Source organism: Anopheles nili, chromosome 3, assembly GCF_943737925.1.
Source record: "Anopheles nili chromosome 3, idAnoNiliSN_F5_01, whole genome shotgun sequence".
Taxonomy (NCBI): domain Eukaryota; kingdom Metazoa; phylum Arthropoda; class Insecta; order Diptera; family Culicidae; genus Anopheles; species Anopheles nili.
In genome coordinates, this window is record NC_071292.1 from 4,151,301 (window position 1) to 4,177,094 (window position 25,794).

The 25,794-nt window shown below is 42.6% G+C and overlaps 6 protein-coding genes across 6 annotated transcripts; 3 read left to right on the forward strand and 3 right to left on the reverse strand.

The window, feature by feature from the left end:
- Positions 1 to 1,380: 1,380 nt before the first annotated feature.
- On the reverse strand, positions 1,381 to 4,446 carry LOC128725302 (apoptotic chromatin condensation inducer in the nucleus). Its single transcript, XM_053819036.1, has 5 exons — positions 2,591 to 4,446; positions 2,302 to 2,509; positions 1,920 to 2,223; positions 1,746 to 1,858; positions 1,381 to 1,650 (listed from the first exon to the last, which is right to left on the reverse strand). Exons 1-5 carry the CDS (start codon positions 4,444 to 4,446, stop codon positions 1,381 to 1,383), a joined length of 2,751 nt encoding a protein of 916 aa, XP_053675011.1.
- Positions 4,447 to 5,990: 1,544 nt separating this feature from the next.
- On the forward strand, positions 5,991 to 7,703 carry LOC128723486 (FAD-dependent oxidoreductase domain-containing protein 1). The gene is made up of 2 exons (XM_053817231.1): positions 5,991 to 7,450; positions 7,531 to 7,703. Exons 1-2 carry the CDS (start codon positions 5,995 to 5,997, stop codon positions 7,668 to 7,670), a joined length of 1,596 nt encoding a protein of 531 aa, XP_053673206.1. The 5' UTR covers positions 5,991 to 5,994; the 3' UTR covers positions 7,671 to 7,703.
- A 57-nt stretch (positions 7,704 to 7,760) lies between these two features.
- Positions 7,761 to 8,847, reverse strand: LOC128725248 (calcium load-activated calcium channel). Its single transcript, XM_053818977.1, has 4 exons — positions 8,660 to 8,847; positions 8,496 to 8,573; positions 8,256 to 8,430; positions 7,761 to 8,184 (listed from the first exon to the last, which is right to left on the reverse strand). The coding sequence occupies exons 1-4, from the start codon at positions 8,718 to 8,720 to the stop codon at positions 7,947 to 7,949; spliced, it is 552 nt and encodes a 183-aa protein (XP_053674952.1). The 5' UTR covers positions 8,721 to 8,847; the 3' UTR covers positions 7,761 to 7,946.
- A 335-nt stretch (positions 8,848 to 9,182) lies between these two features.
- Positions 9,183 to 10,831, forward strand: LOC128723209 (probable 26S proteasome non-ATPase regulatory subunit 3). The gene has a single exon (XM_053816928.1). The coding sequence runs from the start codon at positions 9,183 to 9,185 to the stop codon at positions 10,671 to 10,673; it is 1,491 nt and encodes a 496-aa protein (XP_053672903.1). The 3' UTR covers positions 10,674 to 10,831.
- Positions 10,832 to 13,536: 2,705 nt separating this feature from the next.
- Positions 13,537 to 16,733, forward strand: LOC128727816 (transcription factor mef2A). The gene is made up of 4 exons (XM_053821760.1): positions 13,537 to 14,385; positions 14,549 to 14,692; positions 14,783 to 14,977; positions 15,057 to 16,733. The coding sequence occupies exons 1-4, from the start codon at positions 13,537 to 13,539 to the stop codon at positions 16,731 to 16,733; spliced, it is 2,865 nt and encodes a 954-aa protein (XP_053677735.1).
- A 4,938-nt stretch (positions 16,734 to 21,671) lies between these two features.
- On the reverse strand, positions 21,672 to 22,373 carry LOC128726715 (dynein axonemal assembly factor 6). The gene is made up of 2 exons (XM_053820537.1): positions 22,268 to 22,373; positions 21,672 to 22,186 (listed from the first exon to the last, which is right to left on the reverse strand). Exons 1-2 carry the CDS (start codon positions 22,371 to 22,373, stop codon positions 21,672 to 21,674), a joined length of 621 nt encoding a protein of 206 aa, XP_053676512.1.
- Positions 22,374 to 25,794: the final 3,421 nt, after the last annotated feature.

The window sequence follows — 25,794 nt, forward strand, 5'->3', positions numbered from 1 at the left end:
CTGCAGAATATTCCCATGTACTGTTGCAGACTGTATCGGTTTAAGGTAGCTGGGTACACTAGGTCAGATGACCTTCAAATATTGTTTCTGGAGAAAAAAGAGAGATTCAATTTATGCATACACTATGAATCGACATGACATTTTTTAGTATACCACACTTGTCCTTAAATGAAGGATGACTCTGGAAACGGCATCTTACTGTTGTGTCAATCGGGAAACAGCATCGAATTAAAATATTCGGAAGGATGTCGGATGAACAGTGTCGATGGCATATACGTTGCAATTTGCACCTTCTAGACTTTTCTCTTCAAGGTCTACGAATCAAATTACTGTCGACGAGGGAGTTGTAATCGAAATTTGTCACATTTAGCAGGCCCATTCGTCTGTATGCTCAACAGCAACTAGTTGAAAGATGACCGGCGGTGTTTGTGTCTCTAAAATATTGTGGAGCGTTTGCAGTTTTCCCATTACCATGAGAGGAACGAAACGAATATTTGACTGCGGATCTTATTACAGTGAATAGGACACCACAGAACCCAATCTATCTCAAATATCTTCAGTGCTATGTAATCACTTAGCATACAACTGTCATTGTTGCGCTGCAAGGCGGCAATCCCTCGCAATTGTTTTAGGGGATGTGAAATGTTTACACTTATAGCTAGATATTATGCTTATCTAATATTGAGTTCAAGCAAAAGGGGGGAAGGATAAAAAAGTAGACGCCAACCTGTGTCTGGCAGTACGTAAAATTCCAGTAAACAAATAAAACTTGTTTTACCATCTTCAATCAAGTCCCAATTCACAGAATACCGCCAGGTTCTTAAACGGAGAGAAATTACATAACGTAAACACACCTTGCATGTGCTTCGTTGAAATAAAAAAGTATTTTATATTCGAGCAAAAGCTTATATATGATGAAAACAAACCATCGGAAATCATTTAGTACAAAAGAGTGAGTTGACCAAGTCTTGTTGAAGACGCATGGAACCGCTCATAATACTAGAAACCCTTTAGAAATCAAAATGTAGCACAAAGCACATTATTCAGAAATGGATGAACAAGTCTCTATTAACGACAGGACAGCACTCACAAACGCAAAAATAGATATAATTGTGCTTTTACCATCGTTCTAGCATTCTGTTCTTTTATACGTCCATTCATTCTAGAATTAGGCTTGTTGCCTATGGTTTTAATATTCTAAGGATATCTTTAAGTTGTTCATTGTTAACCTTCCTTTAAAGAAAAAGATTATCATTTCTCTTTGAAATTCACAAGCGCACACCAAATATAAAGCTTGCCACTTGCGCCTTTCTCCTACCCCCATTTCCATGCTCAAAGAACCTTCAAAAATGTTTGAGAAAAGTAGTATTGTTAATATTCTTATCTGTGCCTGCGACGACCACCATCGTCACGGCTGCGTTCTCGGGAGCGCGACCGGCGACGGTCACGATCACGTTCACGTTCGCGCTCACGATCTCGCTCACGATCACGCTCGCGGTCCCGTTCGCGCTCTCGATCGCGTTCTCGATCGCGGCGTTCCCGTTCGCGCTTCCGTTCACGCTCACGCTCTTCTTCTTGCTTGCGCTGTTCTTCCATACGCCGTTGGTGTTCTGCCATGTTTTTACGTCGTTGTTCTTCCTTGACAGCAATCTGATGAAAAAAACAGTTTCATTATTCAAAAGGTACATTTTTATCGATTTACCAGGCAATGCTAATCTAGAGCAAATATTAATCAAGCAAATTACCTGTTCCGTTGTTAGTGGTAGCCAATATATACTTGGTGTGGCCTTCGTTTTTCTAAACAAATCATCTAGCAGCCTTATCGGTGGTTCATTTTCCTTTTTCTTAAATTTCCTTGCTAAAGAAACAAACGATTGTTAAGATGATATTCGTTAATATACAATTTCATTTTTTCGTACCTGGAGACACACTGGCACTACGTCTTCTTTCGCGACCGAATTCGCGGTCTGCGGAACGTTTTCGGTCCACGCCACGATCCCCAGGAGCTGCATCAAGTCGATTTCCTCGCCCATCACGCGCGCCTTCTTCTGTGCGTCCGCGATCCCGTTCGCGCTCACGTCCCCCTCGATCGGTTGGCTTTTCTTTATCTGCTAAACCCGGACCATCACGCTCCCGATCACGAGCTCCTCTGACATCACGTTCTTGATCAAACGTATCCTTTTTGCCAAGATCCCACTCACGCACTGGGCGAGCTGGGGTGTCCTGTAAAAAGAACATTCATCGAATTCAAGTGATGCTATACGTTCTAGTGGTGTAACATTGAACTCTATCCGTTCGTACCTCTTCCTTTTTGGAGGCATCACGCGACCAACCAAAGTCCTTGTTTTCCTTGGATCCCTCAACAGTTGCGCGGATTGCGCCATCCTCTAAAGTTGTGATAATTGCTTTTTCCATTGCATCTTCGCTGCCGAAATCCACGACCAGACACTTTGGATTCGATACTGGCCAACGTATGCCGTGTAGTGCGTGCCGAGTTTCTGTCGCTTCACTACGTAATTCAAACATTCGAGCGAAAGATATTATATAGAACATGCATCCTTACATTAAAAAACTAATGGAAAATACTTACTCCTCCGTTTCGTATTTCACGAAGCATTTAGATTTTATCTTGTCTATCCAAAAACCGTTCTCCACAATCTTACCCGTCCTTGCAAGCAATCCTTTCAGTTGCAACACAGTAAACGGTCGTACAAGATTTGTGATGTACAATATGTTGCTCGTATGATGCTTCGCAGGACTCGGAGGACGAACGACAGTGCCAGTCACCCCCCCAGTTACACTGCCATCATCGCTTAAAATGCTAATTTTACGAGCAATCACGTTTTTTTCAGTGACAGGCTTCTGTTTCGGTTGAGTCAGAGCGTCATCATTTGTTTGATTCTTAGTTCCTTCTATAGCAATATTCTCTGTTTCCGAAGATTTTGTAACACGCTGATGCAATTGCTGAGTTTGTGACGGTTGCTGGTGCTGATGAGTGACCGTATCATTTGCATCGTGAAGTTTACGTTTAGCCTTGTCCAAACCGTCCTCATCAGCGCTCATTGCATCGTCTCCTCCTTCTGGCTCCGAAGAGGATTCCAATTTTATATCAGCTAGAGGAACCGGTTTAACGTCCGATATTATGTTTTTCAAGGAATCCGACGATATTGTGATGACCGCAGGCTTCAAATCGGTATTCTTTGATGTGAGCCAACGACGCTTGCGTTGAAGAGGCCTGATGCGTGGGATGTCTTTTGGAGGATTTTCTTTACCGTGAAGTGTATCAGTAGCATTAGATTCCGCAATGCTCTGATCCGTGTCTTTTATTTCGCCAGCTTCTAACTCCTCTTCATTTTGATCATCTTTACGGGAGAAACAATCTTGAATATCTTTGTCGAGCACAGATTGCGCCTTTGCTTGTGAGGCGTCGGAATCTCTCATTTTGCTGTCCTCATGAGCATCGTTATTTTTCTCGTTATGCTTATTGAACATAGGACGATTCTCCTTGACATCTTCCTCAATATCCGAGTTGGCATCGGCATCCATTGAATCATCTGCTACAGTGACGGGTTCATGCTGGTTTCGTTCATCTTTCTCTGCCGCATTTGGATCCATCCTTTTTTCTACACGTGTATCTCCTTGCTCCTCGTCTGGGCCACTTTCGTTGGAATCGCTTTCTTTCCTTGTTCGAGAACGATTGTTAACGACCGCTTTGCTATCATCGTGAGCTTCTTCCCGCGCGTTCTTATTCTTGTCGTTGCCATTATCCTCCATCTTCTCCTCTTCACCACCGTTAGAATGACTTACCTTTTCATTGGTCGTTCCCGATGCCTTAGAATCTGGATCCGATTCCTCCAAAGCAGTCTTAGTTGTGGGTGGACTTTTCTCCATTTCCTCATTCTCTTTACATTCTAATGTTACCGTCAAATTCCTTCCGTCTCGCTCATCGTCAACTATCTCATTTTTTGCCGGTTCAATTGTAACAGATGGTTCCGTATCCTCATTAGCTTCTTCCGGAATTGGGTCCAAAACTTCTTCAGCCATTTGAACCATTGGTGTGTCAGTTGCATCTTTCAGTATTACTGTGACATCTTGATTTTCCCCGCCATTTTCTTCTAACTGGATCTCATCAGGACGGTCTTCCTGGGATTCTTTATCCCTTCGACTGTTTCGTCGAGATGATGGTCGTTCTTCCGCTTTACGACGTGAAGTACTCCTACCTCGAGCCCCACGACCTTTGCCAGTTCCCTTTCTGGGGACACTTTCCTCCTCTGAGCTACTGTTTTTGTCGTCATCATGGGCACTAGTAGCAGCGTACTCCCGTTCGTCAGTATCCGGTTCCGGTTCGGGACTTTTGGAAGGTGATCTTCGACCACGACCACGCGTAGACCGGCGAGGAGTTGCCTTTTCTGGCGTATCAACGCTGGAACCTGCCTTACGCCGCATTATCTGTAAAAAACGCTCGTTTTAGTCTAAAACGCATAAGTAGTAAAGAGAATGTTTGTCAGTCCCTTGCACAGGGAAACATCGCCGGTGGTCATATAACATGGATTACAGACACACAAATGCGACGCCAAACTACCTGTTGTTGAAAGTTGCACTCGGTTGTTTTAAACTCTCGATTTACTTGTAAAACTGGTTAGTGTTGTTGAACTAATGGCGTTTATTCATCAATAATCAAAATAAGATGTATGCCGCAAATCGAAGCACCGAGCCTCCGCGTTTTTTTTTCTTGACAAGCTTCTGGTGCCTTTTCACTAGAGGCCTTTTCCTTACTACTCGAATGATATAAACAAACTGCTCAACTTCAGCTTACAGAGGATTTCGAGCGCTTAGGTGGTTTATAAAGTTATGAGCAATGTTATTAAATCTTCGAACTCACGAAATCTCTATTAAGTGTTAAATTTATACAATTAATTATGATAAAAAAGATATCAAGGAAGGTGGTAGTATTTTAATTAGAAAATGAGTTATATAGAAAGAAAGTAAGTAACAAAAGCTAGAAAAGAACTTTTCAAAAATGCAAGAAACGATTGCATATGGACTTTACGCAAAGTATTATTATACACTATTGAATAAATAAAGTACTATTGCAACAATTGAGCTATATAAGTTTGAACATAACTTTCAAATGAGCCTATACATTTTAGCCGGTGTGATCAACCGGAGGTTAGCCGCAGTGTGTGATATTTGAATCCTTTATTGTAATATTCTCATTTTATATTGAAGGTGGTAAGTACATAAATTAAATGCAAATAAATTGTTCCAGAGTATTGAAGTAATTTGTTTTTAGTATACTTTAACGTTCTCAGTTTTTTAAATTGTTCAATAAAAGGGAATTTACCTTTTGATTATAAACGTAACAACTGTAAAAACAACAAATGTCAACTGCTATGGTATGAAATATATTCAAATTAAAAAAATGTTTACTAATCATTGAATAATCCTTTTATATTTTTTAGATAATTTATCAAAAACTAATATCAATAAGTGAAACTGCAAAATCTTAGAGAGATAGTTGATAAAATATTAGCTAAATATGAAGTAATGAAGGCTCATCAAACCGGAATACCAACACGAAACGTGCTGTGACTTGCATAGGAAAAAAGTAATTGTTTATGCAATTGAACTGCCGAAAAGTTTACTACATGGCTTCGGTTAGTTTAATGATATTTGCATGTCGTAGAATATTCAAGTTTTTCAAAAATATCAATCACCTAGCGGGGTTTTTGGTATTTGCTCCATTTGATCCATTTATCACTCGTAATGTGTTAGAACAAATAAATACTCGTTGTATCATATTTGTTGTTAAAATAAAACATCATAATTCATTTTGCAACTGATAAGATAAAGTCGATCCGTTTCAGGCTTGCTGCTATCTTGAATTGGATGAAACAACACAATAAAGTGAAATTGGAAGCGAACTAGCCATCGATTTCGTGGTATAGATTGGTAAATCTTCACAGAGAACATAAGAAAAAGAAGGGATAAAATATGTTCAAAGTTCTGCAGAGACGATCGTCTCAACTTTACTTATTGCGACGAGTAAAAAGGCTTAACCTAAGTGCATATAACACCAGATGTTATGCCTCATTAAATGATGGAGATCCGGATAAAAGAAAAGGGGATTCAGAAGATTTATCCCAACAAGTTGAAGCAAATCGCGATAATCCTATTTCACGGACGCTCAATCTTATTGGTAATGATGTGAAACGCATAAAAAAGTTCGTGTTGCCACGCTATTATGAAAAGAAAAGTAGTGGAGATAATCCAGCTTCTTCAGAAACGATTGAAAATTATCTAGAGCGATATCGGAGGGATGATTTTCAATCCCACTGTGATGTCCTTGTCATCGGTGGCGGAGGAGTTGGATCTTCGATTGCCTACTGGCTAAAAAAGCGTGCGCGAGATGGCTTGAATGTGGTGGTGTTGGAAAAGGATTCAACATACTCTCAAGCGTCTACATGCTTATCAGTGGGAGGTCTTCGACAACAATTTTCTATTGTGGAGAACATTCAGATGAGTCTCTATGCAGCGGATTTCATGAGGAAAAGCAATGAACATCTCGGAAAAGATATAAATTTAAATTTCACTCCACATGGGTACTTACTACTTGCTAGCGAAGCCGGAGCGGAACAGCTGGAGAAGAATTCAAGGCTTCAGTGCTCGCTGGGTGCAAAGAATGAGCTGTTAACGGCAACCCGGTTGAAGCAACGATTTCCTTGGATGAATACCGACGGAATTGCACTTGGCTGTCATGGACTGGAAAAAGAAGGATGGTTCGACCCTTGGGCTCTTCTTTCCGGTTTCAAACAGCGAGCAGTCGAATATGGTGCACACTACGTAGAAGGTGAAATGGTTGGATTCGGATTTCGAAACCAACCGGATATTTTAGCGGAAGGCATCGAGGAGGGTTCATACGAAGGACTTGATCGAGCATTTGTGAAGTTAAAAAATGGTGAAATGCGTGAAATTAAGTTTGCAATCGCTATCATTGCTGCCGGAGCTCAATCAGGTGCTCTTGCGAGGCTAGCCCGAATAGGCACGGGAAAAGGAATGCTCTCGATACCACTCCCAGTTGAACCGCGAAAGCGCTTTGTATATGTTTTCCAGTGCGAAAACGATCAAGGCCCAGGAATCAATACACCACTGACAATTGATCCGAGTGGAACATATTTTCGCCGGGACGGTCTTGGTGGTAATTATCTTGGCGGAAAAAGTCCGCTAGCCGAGGAGGAACCACCCATAGATAACTTGGACGTAGATCATGGGTTTTTCGACCAAACTGTATGGCCAAATCTAGCTCAGCTGGTTCCCAGTTTCGAGGCTATAAAAGTGAAAAATGCGTGGGCGGGATACTACGAATTCAATACGTTTGATGAAAATGGAATTATAGGACCTCATCCTTACTACAACAATCTTTACATTGCTACTGGATTTAGTGGTCATGGTAATATATTTCATTATTATTTTCCCGATCCACGGTTTGTTCTTGACTAGTCTAGTTTAATGTTCTCTTTTATGGCACAGGAATTCAACAAACACCCGCTGTAGGAAGAGCTGTCTCGGAAATGATTATCGACGGAGGCTTCAGAACGATCGATCTGACCAGATTTGGTTTCGACCGAATAATAGTCGACCAACCTATGTACGAGGCAAACATCTTCTAAATAAAGGATATTGTTTTACAATATACGTTGTAATAAAACATCAATATAAATTTTAAAAAACTTCTAAGACGTTTTCCCAGTTCTGTTTCCATACTATAGTATATTTAGTCTCTTTCGGCTAACTCGAACACTAACAAAAATGCATCGAACATAAATATGATAAAACATACCGCTGGTCTTTAAAATGGAGCGGAAATTTGCAGTTCCATTCCATTTTAAATTTTTTGGAGATAACCAATTTTATGAACACGGAAAGAATAGTGAGATACGTTCCTTTTATTTAAACTGACCAGGCGTTGGGCCGAAAAGGCCACCAGCCTGTTTGCTAGCAGCACGTGATGGAGCAAACCCGAGCATTTTTTGTATATTCTGTCGGATAGACATCGTGCAAAGGATGTAGAGGAAAATGAAAGAGCATTCCGTGTAGTCCTCGCCAGGAAGGTTTCGGTGGCTTAAACCCTGGATCCAAGATATTGGTACAAAGGGCAGGCGGGCAACGATACGTCCATCAAAACTGTGCATAAACGTTAAAAATTCGATATAGTTAGCAATCAGAAAGGTTGTTTAATGGGAATGAAAACCTACATGCTGTTAAACATGCTCAGTAGTGCAGTGAATGCGAATCCAATGGCAAACATTGATTTCATCTTCACCAGCGAGAGATCGCGATTGTTGTTCTTCAGCTTTTCTTCATCGCGTTCAATTTTCTTCTTATGATTTTTGTCCAAGGATTCACCCAAAATTTCCTTTCGCTTTTCCACTATAAATAGGGATAATAAATATTTGATAAAAATTTCTGTCTACTTTGCCACATGGGTAACATACATTTTTTACTTTGCTTTTCTACTTCTCCTTTTAATTTTTGGTATTTTTCAGTGCGATATACCATTACCCACGTTAGTCCTGGAAAGCGAGGTATGTAATTTTATTACCTGTATTAAGAACAGTCGTAGACCAAAATATGTCATCAGCTGTACGAGGTATCTTACCTTCGCCGAGCAAAGCAGTAAAAATAGATATGAAAACTATCAATAACGTATCAGCCCACATGTTTAAAAAGATCGTGGGATAAGAAACATGTACAATAAAGTAAGTTTTGTTCTACCGAGTACTCTACACTACACTTCACAATCAAGTATACTCTCTCCAAGATGCAAATTAAAATTTAGTTCAATTATATCCCTCGTGTCATACGGGTATTGTACAGGATGCCGTATGAAAGCCACTATGGTGTGAAAAATATGATGTTAACGATACGCATCGACGTTCTTCGAAACTGTACATATAACCACAGTCGATGACATTGCTTGTAAACGTCATGTGTAAACTACGTGAATATGGTTGACGGAAGCATAAAGCTGCTCGAATTTCCATGACTAGGCACAAAACACAGACGAAAAGAAACATCTCATCTTCCCGGAGTCTTTGTGGTTATTTGCGTATATCACTTCAGCATTCTTCGGCGAAAAGGACACCGTATTACGTGAATAGTTTTGTATCGTTTGTTCAGTGATGGTTTCTCAAACGACTTCAACGGCGGCATCGTCCGAGCCCATCGTGGATGTGGAAATGGAAAGCGCGGAGGATGCGGAAACGGCGAAGAAAGACGGCGAATTGGCGGTGGTCATGGAAATACGGGATCATGCTCGGCAAATTGACAAAGCGGTGCTGAGTAAGGAATCTCGGTTCATCTGGCGCGTACTGCGTTGTCTTCCGACGACTCGCCGAAAGTTGGGCCTGCCCGTCGTTCGTTCGCTGGCCGTGCAACTATATCCTGCCGGAACCGAGCGTGACGGTATCATGACGTATATCGAAGAGTACCTTGCAGGGACACAGGAACCCGAGCTTCCGCGTCCCCGAGCGGCCATCAAGAGTCCAGTGCCAGAGGTTGACGCGTATTTCCACTTGTTACTGCTGGTGCGCCTCTTGGACAAGAACGAACTAATGAAAGCGACCAAGTGTTCGCAGGATTTGATGGCGAAGATCGTTGGGCAAAATCGTCGTTCCTTGGATCTTATTGCCGCCAAGTGCTACTTCTACCACTCACGTGTGGCCGAGCTGAATAACGATCTGGAGAGTATTCGACCATTTTTGCACTCCCGTCTGCGTACGGCTACTCTTCGTAACGATTTTGAAGGTCAGGCGGTCCTTATTAACTGTCTTCTGCGTAACTATCTTCACTACTCGTTGTACGATCAAGCGGACAAGCTGGTGAACAAGTCAGTTTTTCCGGAAACGGCTAGCAACAATGAATGTGCCCGATTCTTATACTATCTAGGGCGCATAAAAGCAGCAAAATTAGAATACAGCGTTGCGCACAAGCAACTCGTACAAGCGCTTCGGAAGGCACCACAACAGGCCGCCGTTGGATTCCGCCAAACAGTGCAGAAGTTGGTAATCGTAGTTGAGTTGTTGCTCGGAGATATCCCAGAGCGCAAGGTATTCCGACAGGCTGCATTGCGTCGTTCTCTGGGACCGTACTTCCAGCTCACACAAGCGGTACGAATGGGCAATCTGCAGCGTTTTGGTGAGGTGCTAGAAAACTTCGGCGAACAGTTTCGCCAGGATCACACGTTTACATTGATTATTCGCTTGCGTCATAATGTAATAAAGACGGCGATCCGTTCGATTGGACTTGCGTATTCCCGCATCAGTCCGCATGACATTGCCCGTAAGCTTGGACTGGATTCACCCGAGGATGCAGAGTTCATCGTTGCGAAGGCGATCCGTGACGGAGTGATTGAAGCTACGCTTGACCCAGAGAAAGGATATATGCGAAGCAAGGAGAGCACCGATATTTATTCGACGCGTGAACCTCAGCTAGCTTTTCATCAACGCATTTCGTTTTGCTTGGATCTGCACAACCAGAGTGTTAAGGCAATGCGTTATCCACCCAAATCTTATGGAAAGGAGTTGGAAAGTGCAGAAGAGAGACGGGAACGAGAGCAGCAGGATTTAGAATTGGCAAAAGAAATGGCTGAAGAAGACGATGATGGATTTTAAAAGCCAGGAGCATTCAAGCGGAGATTCTGTATTCATTAGCACGTTGGCTGAAAATAAAAATTGAACTGTAACGTACGGGAGCAGAATTATAGAATATTTTTGTTCTCCGTATAATATGCATATTTCCTTTTTTGATTAATAAACAGAGGAACTGCATTAAAATATATACGATTGTTTGATATTTCGAATGAAAACAATGGATGACTACACGATCATGATGGATATCATCGAACACATAAAGATAGTACATAGTAGAAGTTGATATTGATATTATTAAAAGTTTTTGTAAAGCAAGTTTTTCATTTAAAAGTAAAGATAGTAAATAGCGAAAGCTGTTCTTAGCTTATGAAAGTGGCGATGCTCCGTAAAATGTTCGTAACGAAAAGTTTAAATCTAGAAGCATTGCTAGATGTGGGAAAGGTTTATAACATGAGTAGATCATTACAACAGCATTACATCTCGTTTGTAGAGACTTTGGAGCTGCTCGAACCGAGATGTCAATGGTGAAAGAAAATTTTGTTAATGGAATACGTGCTGCAAGCCAACGTCGACAGGCATCATCTGTCTCTGTTGCGCGGGAAGGAAGGCAAAGAGCAAAAAAAAAACAAGAAGAGTAAAAGGAAAAAAGAATAGGAGAAAAGAATTGTCCGAGACATTTCTCGTCGCGTTTGGTCGTCGCCGTGCTTTATTTTTCTAGCCCCGTATTCTATTGTGTGTCCTGAAAGTGTCAAAAGCCGTACAACAGAAAAACGAAACACTGCGAGGGTAGGGGTAACGCAATATCCGAAAACTTCGCAAAAGAAGCAAACAGTGTTTGCCTAAGGACACAGATGACCAATCATCAGGAAAGGCTGTAGGCAAGGACCGCTACGAAAATAGCGAAGAACACACAGTAGAGGATCGGTCGACAAATGGTGGCTGTCAGTGCACAAAGTGTGAAATAAGGTACTCTTTATTCATCATCAATAACGAACGTGTGCAAGGGCGAACAGGTTGACAAATTAGGATAAGAATGCCCTGCCTGTGCGGCCCTTGACAACATGGTGCGGATGAATTGACTCACGGATCGTAGTGTGGTTAGCGCACCGTGGACAGGACAGCTAACCGTGGATCTTGCCTCGACAGATCGGAGCTATACGAGAAGTTCATCATTTTGACAGAACCAGCGCATCGATAGGAACGGACGAGGTAGCAATATAGTGTTGGCTGAAGAACTATTTTCCAGGCTAACGACAGGTCCAGTGTTTTGGGTGTAGCCAGAGGACGGCCCCACGGAGTTCGTGTTCCCCCTGTGTTCGTTCTTTTTTATTGGTTTCGCCTGACCAGTGTAGTACCAAGAGCATGTTTTCTTCGTTTGGTTGACAGTGTGTATTATAATCTGAAACATTGTGGAAGTGTGTATGCCACTGTATGTGCAGCTGTTCAGTTTATTTTCCTCGGTACGGAAAAGATAAGTTTTCCTAGAACGGAAAATAGTTGTGAGAATTGTTGTGAAATATTTGTTCGAGAAATGTAAAAAAAGCTCAAACCACAGAACTAAGGAAATTTGTTGTCATAATTTTTCTTGTGCAAGCACTAACGAACTGAGATAAAAACCTTCTCGTGCGTAACACTGGGTCGATTTTCGTGAAGTTTAAAGAAATGACAAAACAGCATGACGAGTGATGTATACATGCGGAGTATGTGATTGACGAATTGCACTCGTATCCTGCAAGCCTGTTTCCATCAGCACGCCTTGGCCCAATTTTGTTGCGCCCCCCACATGCCGCCGGTGTCACCTGTCCAATCGCGTACTTCGATTTAATCCACCATAGAAAACGTTAAGCGGGCACAAAAATCGTTTGGACTTTGATTTGGATATTTGCTGCAAGTGTCCTGTCTTTCGTCCTGCACTTGTGTTTCGCTTATCTTGCTTGATAACCGACACGAGGTTTATTTTACTCTCCACTAACGGACTACTACCGCCCTCTAGAAGTGTTCGTGCGTGCCTCAATCACGTCAAGACTAAACTACGCAAATCGCCAGAAAGAACGTGCTTACTACGATCGGTTCAGTAGCACTTTGTGCACTATTAGTTGATGAAGCGGCGAAAGTGTCGAAAGCATAGCACCAGCCGAAGCAGCGTATTAACATTGTAACATTTTTTTAGCTGGGAATACGTCTCAAATTAGAAGTTGCTTGGAAAATAAGTAATTGGCGAGAGGATAGAATGATACAGACGCGGCTGCCAGTTTGTTGGATGCAGAAATGATTTCTATGGCCTCGAATTGGATGAAAATAAGAGCTTGTCAAACCATACGTAGCACGAGAATGGATGGAATCAAAATGGTCCTGCATGTGTGATTATTCTTGTCAACTTTACTACTATCTACTGGGTGGATATGTTTTGGTAATTTAATCACTTGCGCTACGTAAACTATGGCCATTGCAAAAGTTGTACGAGATTAACTACAAGGATATTCACAACTTAATTAAATCATTACTGGTTTGATTTTTGGAGTGACGATTTATAATCCTTAAGAGAGGAGAAGCAATTTTTACTAACGACTGGCACTTTTCTAGCTACGACGACTGTCTAAAATATTGTAAATCCTGAGGCAAAATAAAGCAGGATTTGCGTTAAAAAAGTGCAAAACAGCATAAGTTTCATTATCACCAAGTGGTGTGGTATCAACAAAAAATAATACAATAGCTACCAACCGTGCAAATTGAATGGGAAACATAAGATCCTGCAAACAAATATCTTAGTTCCACGGCTTACTTTATCTAAGCTTTTTACCAACGCAACGGAAGAAGGACGATTTGAAAGCAAAGCAACAATCCCCGAACTCGCGTGTCCGTAGAATCAAATGTGTTGCTGGAAATGATTTGTAAGGAGGACGTCGTCAATTGGTTTAGAGATCTGAAGAGCTACAATAGGATAGATACCATGTGCGTCATGCTAAACATGTGCCTTCCGTTTGAGCTTCGTTTCCTCGGCACGTATCTGGAGGAGCTCGGCCGGCGTGACGCACCTGAGTTGCGTGGTGCCGAGCTGAAGGTGAACAACCCGCAGGAGTTCATAGCGGACATTGCTTCGGGAGAACCAACTGACCACCGGATCCGACGCAAGATGGCCCTGTTTCTTGCATTATACCGCGCCTGCAATCATACGTACGCCAATGAGCTGTTTAAAACGCTCGAAGGCTGGGGCGCGAGGACTGATCTACAGCGTTTGTTCGAAGAAGATGATCAGCAGGAGCTATTGTTAGTGTACATCATGGCTACGAATCATCCCTTGTTTTCTTTCGAGCAACGGCTGCATTGCTCAGAGATCTTTACTAAGCTGAAATCCTGGGATCTAAAGGCCTGTCAGAAGCACCTGGAACGGGATGATGCTTTGTTAGATCAGCATCATTCACATCCTCAGCAAAACCATCAGCACGGGCAACACTCGCATCTTCAGCAGCAGCCACAATCGCAGCATCACTCGATGGATTCGTTGCATAGTAACAGTCCCCAGCAATCGCCAATGCAACAGCAACCGCACCATCAACAACATCAAACGCAACCGCATCATCTCCAGAACTCAACACCTCCACCTTCTGTTCCTCCGCCTGGAACCATCCACGCGCTACCACCAAATGCGACCAATTCCATGCAGAATCTTCAACAAGGCTCTGCGCTCGGTCAACCGGTGACGAGTTACACCGGCTTACCAGGAATAACGCAGGTAAAATCATTAGAAAGTGTTTAGTAAAGCGTTTTACAGTAATTAAAATTTTCAAAATTTGTTTTCTTTGTCGATTAGAAAAGATATTTAAGGACTTATATCATACTTTTTTGATCATACAATTTTGGAAAACTAAATGGGTCTTTTTCTTCTTCTTTTGTAGACGATTTCAAATGATGCCCTAACAACCTTACATTATCTGGAAGCGTTACATCCGTTGCCAGTGCAGCCCGATTTCACAATTCCTCCCCCAGGTCCACCGACTGGGAACGTATCGTCGCGTTGGGTTCATTGCGTTTATCCACAGGTAAGAAACGTGGAACACTGTAGTAAAGCACAAGTTTATCTAGAGGCTATGCTCTTAACAATTCTAAATTGCCGTATTTATAATCGACAGTTAGCTTATCCACCGCCATCGTCTTCGCCGCACATGAGCAATCCATCCTCGCCAATTCAAAGCCGCACGACAAGTCCCACACGAATTCACTCCAGCAGTGTACAGCATCGCATCAGCAGAAATCAGCAAAACGATCAGCAGCAACAACAACAGCAGAATCAGTCACAATTGCAAAGCTTGAAGCCTGTGGATGAGGTAGCATTTGATGCATATAATCACACAATAGTATTGAAGCTGTGTAGTCCATACCTTTGTTCAATTTTACCTTCTACAGGATCAGACGTTGGTGATGTTTAGTCAAATGCAGTTACGAAACGGCATGCGGCAAATGCATAATACTTTGCCGCGACAATCGAAGCAAAGCTACGTCAATCAGATTCCACCATATCATCACCAACAGCAGCATCATTCACAGAGGGATGGCGGAGGAAGTTCGAGTTATCACTCAATGAATTACAACGTAAAGGGAGGCACCGGCATGATGATGGACATTATGAACCATCAGCCGAATTCAACTGGCAGTGACTCGGGTAGCTCGATCGGTTCAACAGGTGACGTGTCTCCTCCCGAAACGCCCGGGGTTGTCTCGGTAAGCACCACATCAATCCCGCACATTCGCTCTAATCGGTCAAATAACATGCGCAATGTAAATGGACGGCTTGAGAAGCAGCTTCCGTCGATGACGTATTCGCAGCTTCATCAACAACACCAACAAGCTGTTGCACAGCAGCAACAGCAACAGCAGCAACAACAGTTTGTTGGCTCTGATTTAATGGTGACGAGTGCGGCGCAGAATTTTCTAACCACCGGCACGACTAATGGTGCTGCGATGAGCAGCACTGGCAACAATGGGGCCAGCGGCAGTGGCGTTGTGTCGGGACAGGTGTTGCTTACTCAAGCTGCTGCCGCCGTTGCCCAACAGCAGGGTCAGTTTGTGTATGCAGGAGGTCCAACTTCTTTTGCACCGGTAACGACTGTCTCCCATCGACCAGTGGCAAACACAACCCTTCCTCACGCAACGGCATTCCGGACCCCACCAGTCTACGCTCAAGCGATCCAGCAACAGCAAACGACAGAACCGGTACTCTACCAATACCATCCGTCGGCGGTGGTGGCTGCTGGTGCAGCAGGGCAGGCTGTTGTGCCAAATAGTACGATAACCTTCATGTCAGCACCGCCGCAGCCTTCCTCGACAGCGGCTAGTACGCAGACTAGCTTGCCGGGAGCGGTTCGATCGTCACCATCACCGCAGATCGGCTTGTTACAACAGACCAAGGTACCGGGAAGCGGTGTTGGAGTCTATGGAACGACAACGTTACCCTATACTGGCACCGCTGCCCCTTCCTGTTACAATTGTGGTTCGCTAAAGCACACCGGCTTAGATTGCCCGGAGGCGTCTATGGAGGATATGACTCGAACGTCAAACTTTACGCTTGACTACAACACTGCTACGTCGCCGGGAACAGTAACGACACCGACGACCAATATCACGATACCGACACTGACGGGAGGATCATTAAACACCAATAACAACACAACGACGGGAGCTGGTATAGGCGGTTCTTCGGATCTTTCTTCGATAGCCGTGAATTTGGCAACGGGAGAGAGCAACACCAGTAGTAGCAGCAGCAGTAGTACGAGCAATAGTAGTAACGGTAATAAAAGCAACAACAGTACCACCCTCAGCAGCAATTTGATCAGTGCCAGTAGCAACAGCAACAGTAGTACCAACAACAACAATCATCACGCCTCCACTCACGGAAATAGTGGCAGCATGAGCAGCAGCAACAGTAACAGCAACAACAGCTCCATGGATGTTCCCATGACGCGATCCCTGTCAAGTACTATGCTGCCGGCAGATACGAGCAGCACTAGTAGCAACAATGGAACTGGGGGTACCAGTAGTGGTAGTAATAATAGTAGCAATCTCGTTAGTGCTAGCGGTAAGTGATAATCATTAGAGAAAGGTGGTAGAGTCCGGTTGAACCGTTCCGTATTGGTGACTGCAGCGACTGTAGCATCTGTCGCGATCGCCATAACTATTCTTCGCTCATTTTCCTAATCGTCCACATCCTGCTAATTATGACTACGGTAATTAAACTACTGACAGGGAAGGGCAGAAAATTCCGTGTTGGATTTCTGTTGGTGAGCTCGAAATGCGGTTTACGTTGGGATCACTGTTCATTGCGGAGTATAGCAGATTTCGCCTTGTGTTGGAGTCTGAGTGTTTGGCTCAGCTACGGTTGCAAGTACTCAGAAGGATAGAAGATGATTTTACAGGTCCACAAAACACCCAACGTTATGGGTGAATATCCAATTAGTATAGATAAATCGGGTATCCTTAACTGAGCACACACCGCAGTATCTTACAAATGCCGTGTATCTGTAGCAATAATTGATTCCCATAGCGGAGCGATTGAAACGCAAAAGGGATCGGAAAATGTTTAGTTCGCTACTTGCATGGTTCGTCTACTGTTAGACGTCGTGTATTTTGCTTAAGCTAGAACTATAGTTACGCTAAACTTAAATCGAAGAGAATCGATGGAAGCTAAAAGTTGCACGAGAATGAGTCATGTGATGTTCCACACAGGCTCATTCCCTTGTTTCCCAGATGTTGTATTAGGAAGGACAGGACATTTCGTTTGTTTGTTACAGTATACAAAGTAACATGCAGTCGAATTTTTCTAACCCAAAATAGCGCGAAGCAGTACGAGCAATGTTGTTCGATTGCTAGTCTGATCTGAATATTTTGATAGCCAATCGTTCTGAAGCGGTAAGGTTTTTCTATAATGTGACGCAAAGTGAATCTTGTGTTTGCATATCAATGTTTGTGTTTCTTATTTTGTTGTGTTGAACATCATTCGACGAAAAGGGTGAACTATGAGGTAACGTCATTAAAAGTCTTGGCGGAGTTTGGTGCCATTGAAACACATTGAATTTATGAGCAAAAGACAACGATTGCGCGAATCGAACGATATATGTACAGCTCATCAGTAGAAGTGGAAACTCGTGATTTTCATAGCCTTTTTTGAAAACTAATGTTCAGTTTTTCGTTTACATTTCAAGGAGTTTTATTCAAACTCAAATTGAAAGCTTGCACGTGTATTCAGCAGAGAAAAAGTTTTATCAATTAGCTTAAGGATTAAAGATCAATGGATGAAATGACGATGCTTGTATGGTACGATACGAAAAGCGGAAAAGTATTGCAGCAAACGGTTGAATGTTCTGTTCGATTCGGATTAGGACAAAAGCACTGCTAGTTGTGCACTCGAAAAATATGTTTCAGTTATCGAGAATGCTTGTACAATGTTACATACTTTATGGAATGAATTTTTGATCAATGATTTTTATCATTCATCGTTTATACGACAGAATTTGCTTTGTTATTTGTACTGCTACGAGTTGCGTAAAAACACAGAAAAATAATGTGCGTTTAGTTAGCAAAGTTTTAATGCATTCTGCGAATAACCTGAAGAGCATTATGGCATACTAACAAAAGTTTGTTATGCGCGAAGAAACGAATGCAACATAATAACATGTTTATGGTTTTTAAGAATAATGTGCACGAAGAGTAAAATATAGACGGAACACTGGAAAGTTTATTGACGAGATTGAGACAGTTATTTAAGAAAGACAGGAAATCATCGTAGCTGTTTCCCTTTTTTACAGCTTCAAAAGCTACAATCAGTTTAATGTTTGGAACGTCCTGTGGTGAATGAATGTGGAATGAATTGATCGAATTTGAACAAAATGTTTGCGAAAAATAAAAAAAAGTCTGTTAGCTGTTTATAAACGAGCAAAAATAAAAAGCAAACAAAAAAATCAATCAATAATTCAAAATTTAAACGTATAATTAAGCAAAATAATAGAGAGTAAAAAAAAAGCAAAACCGCTAATGCATTTGTGGTCGGTTTTTAGTTAAAATAAAATTAAAAATTTTAGGACAAAAATTTATACCCTGGGAAGTCCAAGCAGGTGCAGATGCAAAGATTGCAAAGCTGCAAGTTAAAACGATGGCATTAGAATAATTTTAAATACCTGAACCTGGATAGGACGTTCCGTTAAAATAAAAGGAGCATGAAAGACAGCGTTGCTTGAAACCCACAATTAACGGAATGGAGAAGGATAAGCACTATAGAATTGCATGTACGTGGGAGAATGCATAGGCAGCATATCCTACTTGTAAAAGGAAAAAGATAGCTATCTGTGTAAAATATCTATCTTTTTGCCATAATTTTCAGAGGGGTGATATCTCAGTTCGGAGGCGGCGGATGTGACTAGCAAAGAGTAATTTTGTCATATTTATGCTAGATGATTTTGCCCATTTATTTCCCATCGAATTTCTAGTCGGTTGAAAATAAAGGCATATTCCGTATAACATGGAATTCGATATAACGCTGCTCGACAACAGAAATCAAGTTGCCAAAACATATACCTTTGTATCACGCCTTTTGTTTCACAGCTCTTCTACAAATCACAGAAAATGTAATTAGTTAGTAGATTGATAGGTTCTTTTGGGCAAAATAGGATTGATTTATTTTTTTGAATTCACCCTCGTTTGAAAACTACGGCATACGACACCATATCGATTGTCTGAATGTAGGCACTAACCCGTGGATGTTTTCACTCCGTGTGTAACTGCCGAAATCGATTACGATTTTTTGGTTGTACGAAGAACCTCCATTATCGTAAGGTTGGTAATTGAGGTTTGCCTGTTCTTGAAATTAGTTTCTGGCCTTTTTTTATCTGTATTTTAATGGTTGCATTCTTGGCTGCATCAGTAACAAAGGCTTCATCACTATATTCGAATCAACAGTTACAATTCTGCACTTTGAGCATGGAAGCGACTGTCGATGGATTGAAATATCAGTTAAGCAATAAGTGCAGTTTTTGGAGGGTAATGACAACGATTTCCTCTCAGATACACTGTGCATGCAAACATAACGTGGATGCAGCTGAAATACGTCTTTTGTCCATAGCCAATGGTCGATCCGTAAACATCACCGTTAGCTGCATGCCATTTATCAACTTAGCGACTTATCTATCCACGTGGTTGTGGCTTCAAAGCTGACCATCTTTAGTCCTTTGACTGATTATATACCCACTGTTTTCGTAGAATAAACGTAGCTAGCAGGCATGGTATGTACATAAAATCGAGGAAGACCATTGGAAGTAACATGCATATTAATAATCCCAAAGCGAAATGAAATGAAAACGTAGAAGAAAAAAAAAACAATTAAAATAGTAAAACGAAATATTGTGTTCCCGTTCGCTTAAGACAACAGTTTATGAATCGCTACTTCTCTCCTTCGCATGTAGTTCGCTGCACTTAGATTCCAGCTAAATGTATTAACGATAAGCATACGTCCGTCGAAGGTGCACTGGCAAAAAGAAAAGATGATTCGAATGTACATGCGCCGTTGAGTGTGTCCAATGCGAAGGGGCTGTCTTGATTAGGAATCGGCTACAATGATGGAAACTTACGCTAGAAAAGGCAGCGAAATAGCGAAACTTATCTTGAGCGTGTGAGCGACCATCATGGATACACGTTTTATTTAATCTTGTTTGATTTTTTTTTGTTTTCGTAACAATGTAAATATATTGATTTATGAGAATACCATTTAGGGAATGTAATAAAAAGAACAGGGAGAATAAATCAATGGTATGAAGAAGGCAAGAGCGGTTTCCAAACGAAATGAAATTGATTTTTTAAGTGCAAGTTCTCTATCTGTAAGAACTTTGATTACGAGCCGTTAACGTAACAAACTAAAACATTTACTATACAGTCACGAGGCGACTTATAATATCCCTTAGTTGATGTAAGAAGGCACTTGAATATTACGTAATCCTATGAAAAGAACTTTAGCCACCACAATCAGGCCTGCGCAAGTATGTTGCAAAGAAAGGAGTCTAGATGTACGACCGAGGTGGTAAAGAAGCCCAACAGAGTCGAATGACGAATGGGATGCTTAATGCAATCGGACGAAATGCTTTTCAAGCGTAGGATGATGAGGAAATGGCCTGTGCGAACATTTGTATGCAATGTGATGTGAACGATCAGCGAGAAGAGATGAATCGAACCGTAGGTCGGACAAAAAAGGTTTAACGGTAGTGTAAGGAATACAAAAAAAAACTCGTATAGACTAGGAAAAGAATGTGAATAGTTTAAACACAAAAATACATTAATTGTATTGCAAAGTGTAAAAGCCGGTTTAATAAAACGCAAAAACGATGGACACGACGCTACGGAAAGAATGAAAATGCGATTGAAAATCAGAAGTATGCAAAATAGACACACTCAACACAATACTGAGTGTTTGTAGGAAAGCGTAACGTAAATCGATAAACAATAAGTCTATTATTGAAACAAAAAAAAACAACACAGTGTATTTATATATAAAATTACGAATAAAATAATTTAAACAAGTTAGCAAAACAACAATTTTAATGTTTGGTTTCTATCTTTAATTGAGTTAACTGAGAAATTTGATTAGCTGAATTCCGTTCTTCCTATCCGAATGGCTTCTTCGTTTCGGCAGCATTTGGAAGTGAAAGTTATCGTATTGTATTTATTGGCCTGCAGCTGCGGCACAATTCCAATTTGTCTGATTTGCAGAGCAAGCAAGATACCATTATTTGTAACTTATCAGAATTGGAGCGCCTTTCAACTACTTTTAATAATGAGGATGAAATTGTACACCATCCGCTACGTTTTCATACCGTCAAAGCTTATACGAACATTCTCCAGCCTTCGGTTCAAAGGCGAAATACATTAAATAAGTTGAAATACCGTGCGTCGCCGGCAGCTGAAATATGTACTGGTTTTTAGGTGTAATTTATGGCGTATTTATTACCACAAGCGTCTTTTACAATCTCTCCCGGCAGTGGGTTAAAAATTAACGAAATCCAATTCGCGCTTCATCTTGAGAGTCAAGCGAAGGGTTTTTTGATCCGAGATCCAGGCAGCGTTGCCCTTGTCCGGGTTGATCCTGTGCGGCAGGACGAGATCGAGCAAATATTTGGGTGATCCCACAACAACTCCCTGTTCCTTCACCGAAAGCTCGATATGGTGTATGCCGATGGTGTCATCTTCTTCCCGCAAGAACACCTCAACGATCATGTTCTCGCAGCTGGATGTGGCCGGCGTTTTGCAGTTCATCTGCAGATAGATGTCCTCGGTGGCGACGGTTTGTCGGTAGGATATTCTGTACTCCGGCTGCTTCCGGGAGTCGAACAGTGCACGGTTTTCGTGCATCAGTTGGGCCTCCCACTCCTCAACCGTCGTCGGTTGTACCTCTGGTTGTGTCTCGAGGGGAGCATACGAGCACGGTTTCACGTGTTCCGCCGGATCTCCCGTATGTTTGGTTTTTGGCTTCACCACCGGCTCGCCGACATCACCGGGACCTTTTTCAAAAACGAAAAAATCATGAAGGGATCGGTTTTCCACAATTCCACTACGATTTCCACGATGCATCTGTTTACTACCGAATTGGGGGCCATCATGTACGCGCTCTTCGTCCGACGTATCGTCCTCTTCGCCTTTGAACAGTTTTTGCAACAGTTTGATATTTTCTCCTCCCAACTGGGACATTCTCTAGCGTGGATTGTTTGGGAGTCGCACAGAACACGCACCAATGTTACAATCAGCCACAAGTTGGTGACTACGATGAAGTACTAGAACGACACAATAGTTACAGCGTGCATTAGGCAACTGCACACAAAGTAAACAAGTTGCGTTTCCATGGTGCAAAGAAACGTTCAAACGCATGCGCTACGTAAACGATGAAGTATTTTTCAAAGGATAACGTTTGAATTCAATCGTTACAGTGAACTTAACGAATTTAAAATTTATCATCGAATTTTACTCGCTTCGGTATCGTCCAGTTCCAGCTAAAGAACATAATTGCTACAGTGCTATCTTCTGCAAGCATTAAAGGACTCTACTTCTTGATCTTTAATGTGAGTACGTTTCGTACATTTATCGCTCCTCAATTGTGCAAAATTGGTTACTTCAAATTCACTTCTACGTTCCGCCATCAGTTTTCTATCGAATATTGAGCATAAGTTCTCCACCTACGACATGGATTGAGGTTGTACTATCGATCATGATCGTTCGCCGATCGTGGGTCGTGAGGCGGTAAAGCTGCTCACTGGATGGCGCATACCAGGGAATACAGCTGACTACGAACGAGTACAGTGAATGAAAAACTTGACTACATGTCGAAATAGTGCATAGCATTAACAACAGTAATGCCAAAGTAATTTGAAACAATTTCATTACTCTGGAGCTGCCTTTAATCAAATCCTCCAAATAGAAAATCTACGAGATGGCGAAAGGTTTTGGTGTGCTAATAGTAATGGCAACCACCGTCCACATGGTTGCTATGATACGTGTAACGGATCTCTCCAAGCTGCGGCTAAATTGTCTTTGCTCCGCTACTTCTAGCGATTTGCAACAAATGTTGTTGACATCATTATTGTTGTTATTTTTCCGCGGGCACTACCTCCCACAATGATTTCGTTTGCCGACAATATCCTGCCCAAAGAGAGACACAAAGAGAGTGAGAGAAATAAAGGCAGAGAGAGAAAGCAAGAGAGAGAGAGAGAGAGAGAGAGAGAGAGAGAAAGGAAAATCAAACCCTGTCCCCGTCAACATCGGGTGGTTGCGTTTTGTCTCAACATTTTATTGCCGACGTCGCGCACGGATATCGCTCCACGAGCTCGCACGCTAAGGGATGGATTCTGGGGGATGTTTTTTTTCCGCGATCTCTCACATTTAAATCAGTCCACTCTTCGACGGCAGCCGGTCCAGACGTTGTCGTCTGATCGTCTAAGGATCGCTGTCGAGCTGGTTCATGCCGTCGTGAGCGTGATCGTGTGGTAAGCGTTAAATGCCCGTCATATGGTGATTTGGCGATCTTGGGACCGATCGTCGCCTGTAGCGAGCATTGTGAATGAAGTGGTATCGGAATTCAGCTGATGATTTCATTCAAAAAGTTTCGTGCAGGTGCCCAACGAAGTAAATGAAAATGCAACAGCTGAAAAACGGTCGTAGAAAATCCTTTGATGCATAGAGATCTATCCTGCGAATTGGTGCTTCAAAGTGTTGTTGAGTGAATTTAGAGGTGATTGCAGAGTCAGTCGGGGCGTAGTGGGTGGAAAAAGTGTCCCACCAGAACGTGCTTATGGAAAGAATAAAATTATCGTAATTCACCACACGAGACAGGCAAGCTTACACAGTAGTAGCAGTGGAGCGTTTGTGCAGCCATTGATTAAGGTAAGCTCTTTTTTCCGGTGCTGTAGATTCGTGACTAAGTTACACCTACAGTGCAAAAGCTTCAACTTTGGTCGAATAGGGCTTGACGCTTTGATGGGTGCTAGCTTAATTAGCAGTGGCAACGTAGCAATGCAGAAAATACTGACCACTGTCACTGGCGTGGTTGGATCGCAGATTCGCTTCGCAGATACTTCTGTTGCATCACTCAACGCGTAGAGAGCGCGTACTGAAACGGATCCAGCGCCACTTGGGCTGGGATGATCCCGTTCAAGCGATCCTCCACCTTGCCTGACCATTGTACCCACGTTTTCGAAGCTCTCGACAGCTTCCGCGTGGTTCGCTGTGCCGCGTGGTTAAAAGAAAAGCAACAGAACAACGCCAGCACGCAGTGAAAAGGCGGGCAAGACATATTTGCATGGGAGGCCAAATGCATTCGAACGAGATTTAACGACTTAATTATTAATACGCGTGAGTGTAGCTTGAATGTATGGCCAAAACTTGAGGCCACAGATGCGTGCTTGAGGGGAGACCATAGATGACGCAGTGTTGGCTCGATATCCTCGATACGTCGTGAGTTGCTTTCTTGCGTACTCTTCACAGGTCAAGAGCATCTAAATCTTAACGCTCTCGACACTGACGGTACCTAGCTGGTTGCTTTTATAACTAAATCCAACAACTGTTTGCTTGCTGTTCTTGTCCGGAATTTATGAGGGTCATCAACCGATCTACTGTGGCTAGTCGACCGCCGTACGTCTTAATAAGCCGTAAAAGTAATTTATCGTCTTCCAGATTGGGTGACTCCTTAGTGCCTTGAGTGCATGTAATCCGTAATGATCCTGTGCTGCGAATTGACCCATCGATCATGTGCGAAAGTAAGCCAGACCAGCTTCAGACAGTGGTGGTTGGGTAATGAGATAGCTTTTGTTAGGCTTAAGAGTCCTTTCTCCAGGATACTTCCTCTTTCAGTGTAGTGTAGTGTCTTGGAGCATCGCCTGCGAAAGTACAGCTGCGAAAATCGAGCGGGGGTTCGATCATGAAACATTTATTGTTGAGAAAGAAAAAAAAACAAAGTGAACAGAACCGACCCCAAAACGCTTAGGCCAAACCATAAGGTATGTGATTTTGTGGAGACCTATTAGACTAATCAACACACTGTCACACCGATCGGCTAGCGCGGACGATCCGGACATGCTCGCGAACTTCATAAGCGCTATTGGCAAAATTTATTGCAAAAATCAAAATCAGGTTAGGAGCGAACGAACAAACAAACACAAAAAAAGCGTCGTGAATACGCGAAATGATGTGGAACGAACATGAACATTGATGCTCGTAAACATTGGCTCAAACTTGGTGATGAAAACCCCCCCCCCCTCCCTTCCTCCCACCCTCCCCTCAACCCCCGCCGAAGCCTAGGGAGGTTGAGGGAACAGAGCGAAGGCAGCGAACAGTCCCACCGTTCCAAGAGCTGTCCTCGGCTCCATCTTCGGTGCGGTCGACGTGACGGAGTGTGAACGATGAACGCTATCGAGCCAATAATTCAACTCCCACAACACCGGGAGATGTTCCGCGCGAATTTTGCCACTTTTAGCGACGTTGGCCGGTTGACAGATTGGCCGGCTGGTAACGTGGTAGGTTCGTTCTTCTCGGGTAGCCATCTGTTTTGTGACACGGGCGAGTGAAACCGTGAAAATCGTGCCGCGAACTAGTCCTAAGCCAACGTCCTATTTGTGGCTCC